The 9389-nt window shown below is 41.8% G+C and overlaps 1 protein-coding gene across 4 annotated transcripts in view; it reads right to left on the bottom strand.

Annotated features, from left to right (window-relative positions):
• Window positions 1–1113: 1113 nt before the first annotated feature.
• sorbs2a (sorbin and SH3 domain containing 2a) overlaps window positions 1114–9389 on the bottom strand; it is a 46155-nt gene continuing 37879 nt past the window's right edge. For 3 of the 4 annotated variants that reach the window (XM_069529909.1, XM_069529910.1, XM_069529907.1), the window contains 11 exons: window positions 8624–8703; window positions 8258–8355; window positions 7751–7865; window positions 7483–7611; window positions 6983–7177; window positions 5649–6695; window positions 4739–5206; window positions 4201–4284; window positions 3933–3970; window positions 3653–3759; window positions 1114–3177 (listed from right to left, as the gene is read on the bottom strand). In XM_069529909.1, coding sequence (XP_069386010.1) covers window positions 3116–3177; window positions 3653–3759; window positions 3933–3970; window positions 4201–4284; window positions 4739–5206; window positions 5649–6695; window positions 6983–7177; window positions 7483–7611; window positions 7751–7865; window positions 8258–8355; window positions 8624–8703 — 2423 coding nt within the window. In that variant the 3' untranslated portion in view covers window positions 1114–3115. The remainder of the gene's footprint in view (window positions 3178–3652; window positions 3760–3932; window positions 3971–4200; window positions 4285–4738; window positions 5207–5648; window positions 6696–6982; window positions 7178–7482; window positions 7612–7750; window positions 7866–8257; window positions 8356–8623; window positions 8704–9389) is intronic. The other variant, XM_069529911.1, reaches the window with a different exon arrangement.

Here is a 9389-nt window from a genome sequence, read left to right as displayed (position 1 = left end):
TCTTACTGAATAATAACCTGTAGCTTATGTCTCCATCTTTAACAGAAGCATTGCACTGGCTGACATGTTCTTTCATGACTATGACTATGACTATCAATTTCAGTCAGTCCCACATTAACAATGAATAATCACTAATTGTATTGTTCGCAAATCTGTTTGCGTTGTTATTGTGAATAATTTCCAAATGTCTTTGAAAACCACTTTTTTTTGAATGAAAGAAATTACCTGTTTTCAGAGATTTGTGTCATCAGTGGGATGAAATGGACTTTGAGCAAAGTGAAACTTCATTTCATTCCTCACCAAACATTTCTCATTGAGACCTGCATTGGTATGTATCAGCTTCAACTGGCACAATACCGCCACCACCTGTGAACATGTGGAACTGTGTGCAACAGGCACGTGAATGTGTGACACCGACCCTCAGTGCTTTGGGAGCAGAACAGAAGTAAAGGGTTAAAAACTGTGCAGGTACCTTCACACTTCATGATATTTCCTTCTCAGTCATCAGCAAAAAGAGTTTTCTCATCTGTTAAACTGACAGGAGAAAAAAGCTGGAAATATTTCATCTACCAGCTGGATTTTATTAGCAATACAGCCCCATAAAATCATCCAATAACTGCTAAGATATTGTAGAAATACTTAGGTCCAAGTGTGTGCACTGAATCTGATATTAACATGAACAACATATAAGATTTACACTTTTGTTATATGTATAAACATCTCAGGAGTCAGAATCTCAGTCAGAATCTGTCCCCGTTGTTGTATGAGAGGCAGATTAGATGCTTACTGAAAGTTTCATCACTGTTGAGTTCATGTGCACATGGTCAAACACTGTCCTGATGTTCTCTACACTACATTATGCATAAATGATTCTTTTTTTTGCATCACAGAAGAGGCTTACATATACATGGCTATTAAACTTGTGAGTTGGATGTAAGGCAGCAATCACCAACTCAGTCTACCTACAGTAACTTCAGTTTAAATACGTCACTGACTGTGAAAACAACAGATAACCCGGGGGAGGGGGAAATCAAGGCCTAACGCCTGGCTACAAAAAGAGGAAATTAGCACCACCGGTGACGAACACGTGAAGAAAGCAGAGGAAACCGAATATGATGGTGGGTGAGAAAAAGCTGAGTTTATAAAGCAAAGTGGATGTTGGCCATTTTACAGCTCTCATACAAAAAAGGCTTACAAAAACACCACAGACACACACGCAACACACCAAGTGTTCTCACACCATCGGAAACAGTGGATGACAGTGAGGTGTGTGGGGGAGGGGGTGACATGGTGGACGACGGATGATGAAACAAAATATACTTTAAGGTGCTTTAACATTTGATTTGTTGTCAGTGTCCGTCTCTCATGAAAACACAAACATGAGAAGAAAAAAAATGACAATAAAAACTGATTCACTGTGCTTGACAAGCCAAGATGGAGATTTGCCAATGATTCCAAATGGTTTCTAAACACATGAACAGTGACGTGCTACCTATTCACTCTGATTTGAAAAGAAGCCACCAACCAACGTCTAGTGGGGAAAAAAAAAAAAATGCAGTTTACGCGACTGGAGTTTTCCATAAAATTCTATCTCACATGGTAACAGACTTAAATAAATTCAACATAACATCAGTCTCTTTCTGAACCATAGACTGTACCGATGGACGACATGACAGCTCCCCAAAAGTAAAGCCAAAGCGTCTCAATCGCCCCCTGGTGGCTTCCTGCAGTACAGGTCATTAACCCTGCCTCCTCCATGTTAGTTGATGGGACATGAGGACATTTTTGATTATATTCTGTAGATCGTTTTGTGGACTGTGAGGTTTATGATGGGTTTTATGATTTGTAAACATATTTTATCTATCTACAAATTTGTCTACTGTGCAGACGATGGCTCCAAAAAGCTGCGTTAATTCCCGGGATAGTTTGGCTTCATTTCTGGATAGTGGCGGGGGGGTGAAGACATGTCATCCCTCTTCATATACAGTCTATGATCTGGACAATGACACTTGACAATAAAATAACATTCCTTCAAACGTGGGTCTCGCTGCTGTTAGAATATGTTAAAAAGAGCAACATGTTCTAAAATCATCTCATTACATAGTTTGACCACCGTTCGTCCTCTAATAAATATAATACCTAAAAAAGGTCAGTAACCTTTTTGCATACACTTTCCACACACGGCTGATATTCCCCCATGAGCCACAAAGTCATAACAACCTCTGGTGTATGAAATCTGAAGTGAAATTTGAAACAAGACAAAAACACAACGTTGTGTTAAAATTGCGTTAAAGTGCATCAATCCTAGTGTGGAGACGAAAATATTTGCTTTCAAATCTCATACTTGAAATCTAATGTATTATTTTTGGACAGACAGTAGAACAGTTTCAATAATATTACTTCTACTTCCTCGTTTGCAATATTCAAATATTTGCACAATCATGAAACACAATATCCCCAATTTATCAATACATGGGGTAACACACACGTCTGCTCCACATGTTACTCCTTCTACCTTTTGATGCACCATGTTGGCTACAGGCCCCACGACAGTCCATGAAACGGACGTGTGGACCGTTTGTGCAACACGCTCTGTACTCAACGTCTCTGTAGATTTTTGTGATTGAACACTGAAATGAAATGTGACAAGTGTTTTTGAGTTAAATATACTGTACACCAAAAAATTAGATAAAAAAGGTGACAGTGGTGATCTTACTGCCCTTAAACAGCTGAAACAGAAAGAAAAGCATCACTGCCTCGTGCTGCTCACTGTCGACGAGTGATCGCAATCATTCCCTCGCTGTGGAAAGTTAAAGGTCACTGACCGGAGCACAAAGGTTTGGGTTCTCCGTGATAGAAAAATAAGGATAAAAGATAGGTTTAAAAAAACAACATCATCTCATAGAAGTCTTCTGTTAAAGATGGCGAGTTAGAGCTAAACGTTCTGTTCGTGTGAAGCCAACGAGCCGCACGTACAAGCGAACGCGATGTGCGACAGGTCTCTGCTGAGCGCTGTGGGGAGGCGGCGTCCTGCAGGTGCTGTGCTGAGGGCGATGAATGTGTCACAGAAGGGGGCGAGGCAAAGAGGAGGATGAGGAGGGGTCTGGAATCATCATTATAGCTGCTTCACGTAGTTTCCTGGGAAGGTTCCAAACAACTTGCTCCTTCGAGACGTCCCTTCAGAGACAAAGAGCAGTAAAGTGACATTGGCAGAGTTTGAAACGCTCGATGAAACTTGGCAGTAGCTGTAATTGACACACTGCAGACTGGAGATCAGCCAACTGTGGAGATTAAACTCAAACCAGAACACTTTAAACATTTTTAGAGGACAAAGTTTACTGTAGACCAACATAAAAGTTAAAATGGTCAAGGCTCTTGAGGTTTATAAAAATGTAATCATGCTCAGCCTTCAGAAGGAGATGTGTTTAAAACATGTGATGTGACCACACTGCTATCTACCGCACTGTACATGTAGTTTAATCTGTGACAATACATCATATTCAAAATATTCTAATACATTAATTATGAATTTATGTTTTGATGTTCAAACATCTCATCACAGTGAATGTTTTAATATTTCGAATAATTGAATTTTTTTCTGGTAGATGTGATCAACTGTTAAAGTACAAACTGAAATATTCCGTCCTCTTACCGACAAACCAGCCATCGTCACACTTCTCCATCACATCAACGATGTCGCCCTCCCTCAGCTCCAGCTCATCTTCGTTACGAGGCATGTAGTTGTACACGGCCTGGTATCTGTGTTTGAAAAACTGACTGTGACTTTGGCATCACCAACATTTTGTACATTGCATATAAAGCACATATAATTATAGAGAACATGCTGTATCCCAGCTGAGTCAATCAACATATTATGAAAAAAGAGCCATTTCAGAATAATCATGATCTCAATGATAAGAAATCTCACTTACGGGTCTCCTCCCCCATGGAGTGCATCCTGAACTAATCGCTGAGTCAGACAGAGAGAGAAACAGACAGACAGCAAATTAAAATGTGGTATTTGATACACTTACGTTTACAGTTTGAACAAGACCAAGAATTAATTTCTCAGTCAATCAGTCAGGAAAACTACACTGTACATAGACAGTTTTACATGTATGTGTTTGGCGTGATGTGTGATGATCCGTCATGTTACTTTTACAGTAATTGCGTGGTTGAATGAAGACATGCCCCCCCTACCCTTCGACCTCTAACGGGTGACAGATAGGACCTCCGGTACAAGATGGGGCTACGGGGAGGTTTACCACCGACAACAGGATCCTGCTTAACAGGCAGAAAGACCAGAGGCAACACACCTATAATCTCCGACTGTAACCAACTCAGCAGCCTTCACCATCAGCAGAACACACTGCAGGCTAATGACATGCTCCCTCTAAAATACCATCATCACCATCAACATGCCGAGACATCACTGCAACCAACACGAGCAGAACACACCCTAACTCAAGAAGGTTCTCCAACAGCCATACATCGTCCCTTTAGAACAGTTCATGTCCATTACATGTTAGTGCACAAAACACTAATTAGTCAGTTGCAACTAACGATTACTTCAATATTGAGAATTCTTTCAGTGTATTTTGATTAATTGTTTAGTCTATGCGAACGCAAAAATAAAAAAAATCGCAGATCAAAATTTCTCAGGTAGGAAAGCGTATTATCATTTGTCACCGCACACGCGATCAAAATCAAAGCACTTGTCTCCACATTCCAGCTTTACCTTCACCTTGGGACACCTATGTCCTGGATGGGGTACGATGGGGGGAGTTCGGGGAGGAGAGGTGGGTTTAGGGAGAGACCGGGGGGGAAGGGGTAATGGTGACTCTGATTCGGGGAAGGACGTGACCGGATGAGATGAACATGGAACGATTTGAGAGGGATGAGTGGAGTGGAGGGGAGGTGGCGAGACAGGTGTAGAGAGGGGAGGCAGGGGCGATGTTGAGAGGCGAGGAAGGGATGGGGGCCGAGGAGAGCAAGGGGGGGATGGGGGCCGAGGGGAACAAGAGGGAGATGTGGGGGGGGTGATAAGATCACGCTGGTGCAGACGCAAGGGAGAAGACGAAGGAGGAGCAAATAAAGAGGGAGAAGAAGAAGGAGGAGGTGATAAGGAAGTCAGAGGTGGTAGTACAGAGGGTGAGGAGACGCCGGGGTGAGAGAGTCGTGTCAGGGTGGGTGGTGAGACATCAGCCTATGGAGGCAATGACAAACACATCAATGCTGAGGCTAAAAAAAGCTAACTTTAGAAATCCTTAAATTCCATAGAGGCTGTATTTTACTAAAGCCCAGAAGGGACAGGGAGGAAAAGACTTGAGATGGGATATTTAAAAAAACTCCTGATTTCTCTTTTATTCTGGGGAAACATTTGCATCAACACACTATCCTCACACTATAATTAAATTTGTAACCGGGTAAGAAAAAAAACCAACATAATTTTTGTGTGATATATAATTTTAATAGATTATTAGCTGTTTGCCAGTAAATGAATGAGCTTTAAACGCTGTGTAACCCAGATACACTCATATTTTGTCTAAACATTTGTAAGCGAGCGCAACACTAGGTCTATTTTTCTCTACAATCAAAATAATTTTCCTCTATGTCCCTCAACAGAGGCAGCTCACACCATGCTCTACCTGTGGACTGAGTCTTTCATTTAAAACTCTAACGTCCTCCTCTTTCTCCTCTAAAGCTTCATCCTCTTCCTCAATGAACAACTCAGTGAATCCTTTCCCCTTGACCGACAGCGGTCTTTGAGACTCCACTGGTTCATCCTCATTCAAACTTTTCGGTTGCCCTCCCCAGGCGACTGACAGTGGCTCCATAGTCACAGGCTTGAGAAACTGCACCTCTAAACGAACGCTGCCTGCTGGTTTGCTGGCTGGAGTGACCGATGGGGGTTTCCCCACCAGGTGATGGGATTCTGCGTTTAACTTAAGCCTATTCTGGGATTCATTGGTTGGCGTAGCTGGTGGGGAATCTATCGGAGACAATCTTGAAACGCCAACGTCATCTGTGCTGGTAGAATCATCCAGGATCATGGATAACAGCTCGTCATAAGGATCTTTTACTTGCAGCTCAATGTCAGGTTGTTTGGTGCTTTTGGTTGCTGGTGCAGTTGACTTGTACCACTGTGGAATTTGTGTGAGTGACTTTTCTGGCTCTGGTGATGCGCAGAACAAAACCTCTGGCGTAGCAATGTGGAACATTTGGGCTGTTTCAGTGCACCCCCTGCTGCTGTTGTGTTGGAGAAAAGAGTCAGTCTGTGGAGAGATGAGTGAGGGATGAGGGGCGGCAGGAGGAGGAGGAGGAGGAGGAGGAGGAGGTTGGGGAAAAGGCTGAACAGCTGGGGTGAGTCTCATTTCTCTAAAAGGAGAATTTCTGGGAAATGTCTGGGGCGGGAGAGCAAAGCCTCTCTGTGTCGGTGCAGGTGAGGGCGAGGGTGAGGACAAGGGTGTCTTAAGTTCGTGAGCTGCTTGAAAAGGTGCAAAGTCAACTGGAAGAGGGGGAGGTGTGGGTGGTGCAGGGGTGGTCGTGCGGGAGTGAGCTGGTGTGGATGCTGTTGTGTCCAGAGTAAGGGACAGCCACTCGTTGGTGACAGCTTGTAGGTCAAGCCTTCTCAACGAGGGGTGAGGGGAGGGGAGGTCACGGGTGGTGGAGGATGGAGGTAGATGGTAGAAAGGCTCCATGAAGATAAAGTGAAGGAAAAGGAACAGAGTGTGATTTGTAAACGAAACGATGAAAAGTACAGTTTATCTATTTCTACAATATATTGACACAAACTGCTCTCCTCGAATGGAGACGTTTTGAAAACATTGCATAGGATATAAAATGTTTGCATTTGAAAAAATGCTTTTTACAATAAATACTATAAAGAAGATTTACGTGATTTATCATCATTCTAAAACAAATTGGAAAATAGAAATTCAATTGGTTTATTCTACTTTTACAATACTGTAGTAAAACCTACCTTGCTGGATGAACTGCTTGGCGTCCTGTGGCCAAGGTGACCACGCAGATCTGTGTGGTGGTCGGAGCTCTTGGACGGGGAGCGCTTGATGATGTCAACGTAGGCCACGGGGAAGATGCCCTGTTTGGTCGAGTCTGGGATCTTGCCCTCGTACCAGTTCTGATCCACCTGCCTTATCACAATCACTCTCTCACCCTAAACACACACACACAGACAGACACACAGACAGACATACAAGCACACATAACATACACATGTTGTTAAACACCAGTTTTGAAACAACAGGCGGACAATGTGTTCATCTATGACCTTTATGACCTCAGAAAACCGTTAATACAACTTCAACAATCAGAATCAGAAATACTTTATTAATCCCAGGAGGGAAATTCAAAAGTCACAGCAACACTGAATAAAAGATTTTCATTTTGCTATGCTGACAGCATGTAGGTATAAAGTTGCGTTGCATGCAGCTCTTTACATAAATGCATGAGGGAGGCTACCTTTCTGAGAGACAGCTCCACATTGGTGTCTGCATTGAAGTTATAGCGAGCCACTGCCTCTCCAATCTCTCTGACATGTGCCGGCGGAGGAGGACGGATCGGCTGCTGCTTCTCTGTGGATGGCATCTTCTGCGTGTGTGTGTGTGAGCATTGTGTAAACAGACGTGCATATTGAGTTCGAGTAGATATATTAAATGCTTTTAAACTACACAAATGTTATACAACCACAGGACCAACATATAGATTGATGTATCAGTTGCACATTTACCTCTACATATGATATGGGGAATATCCCCACCCGTCCTCGGTGCTCTCCCTCATACCAGTTGTTGTCTATCTGCCTGATGATGTTTACTGCATCACCCTTTTTAAATGTCAGCTCCCTGTAACACAGTCATATCATTTTTGATCCACTGCATAGGAAGAAAGCTATGAACTGAACAAGACACAAACACTTCTCCCAGCAGAGCTCATGTCAAGTAAACAGAATCAACTAGAGAAGGTCGGCCACCAAAGCACAACAAGAGATGCGGCGTCAGATTAACTCATGCAAACATTTAAAAAAGGCAAAAGATTAAAAGTTAAAGTTAGCCGGATGTCATTGTAAGATTTGACGATTAAGTTGTTTTAAGAAGCAAAAGAAACTTTATGCAGGAAACGATAAAAAATTTGATATAGCAACATGTAGAGCAGCAAGTCCAGATGTGCAGTTACATATTCATGCATTAGAGCCTCACTCCGTTGCCCCCGTGCCCCGTGAAATGACTGTACTCACTTAGCTGTTTGTGCCTTAAAATCATAAATGGCTTTTGCAGGCTGTTTCTGATGGAGGAGAGAGAACAGAATAAGTTGTGTCATCTGTTTATGGGAGACCTAAGAGATGAGAGTGAGAGAAAGAGAACCGGCAAGCAGCTATAACATAAAATACAGATTGTAAGAGTAAATGTGACCTAAACACAAAAAAAATTGCTTGTAATTGATTAAATATTACTTAATATGTTTATTGTAAGTGCCAGCTAATATGCTTTAATATAAATTATGTAAAAGAAATTAAGCTTATTAGTGCTGCACAATCACACACTGTATATATATATACGACTTCTGTTAATGTTGCTGAGACTATTAAACATCAATGCTGTACCTCTCTGTCAGGAGTAGCTCTTCTACTCTGGGGTGTGTGGCGTCCATCCATTGTGGAATAACTCCTGGAGACATCCTGGTCTATGATTGGTAGAGACACATGCCAAAAGGTCACAGGGGTATAATCACTATAATCATGCCCAAAATACAACAATGTGTTTCGGGAAAGTGCAAAATGGAACAGTGATGATGTCATTCCAACAGGTAAATGAGGGAATGAAAGCTCGGGTCAAACAACGGCTGAGTTTTATTTCCATTCCAAAGAAAAACAAAGTGATTCGACTTTTCCCACAATCTGACACAAAGTGACACGTGCAATCCTTCAAAAGAGATGACAACAAAATGACACAAGGAGAATACAGCCCAACAAAATATGATGCAAACCATTTACAAATGCAAATGGCTTGAGGGAGAGACGATGATTGTGGGGCAATAAAATGATTCCACAAATTGATTTTTAAGACAAATAATACAGGCAAAAAACAATATTGAAATTATAAACAAACAGAGCAATATTCACATGGATTTACTCGACCCAGAGAAATAAACCATAAATTCTCAAATAGTTCTGTGTTATTATATTTTAAAGTATTTCACAACTATATGAGGACTCGTGGTTTTCTGATCTGTCAGACATATAGTTCTCACTAATAATTCCAATTTTAAGTACTTTGTTGTTTGTTAACATTTAAGTACTGTCACTTAAACTCAACATTTCCTGAAAATGCTTCAAATTAAAAGCCTTCAAAGAACTCAAGTCTATAATA

The sequence above is a fragment of the Paralichthys olivaceus genome, chromosome 8 (genome assembly GCF_024713975.1).
Source record: "Paralichthys olivaceus isolate ysfri-2021 chromosome 8, ASM2471397v2, whole genome shotgun sequence".
In the NCBI taxonomy this organism is placed as follows: Eukaryota; Metazoa; Chordata; class Actinopteri; order Pleuronectiformes; family Paralichthyidae; genus Paralichthys; species Paralichthys olivaceus.
The sequence above is the reverse complement of the archived record's forward strand: the minus strand, read 5'-3'. Positions and strand labels throughout refer to the sequence as shown.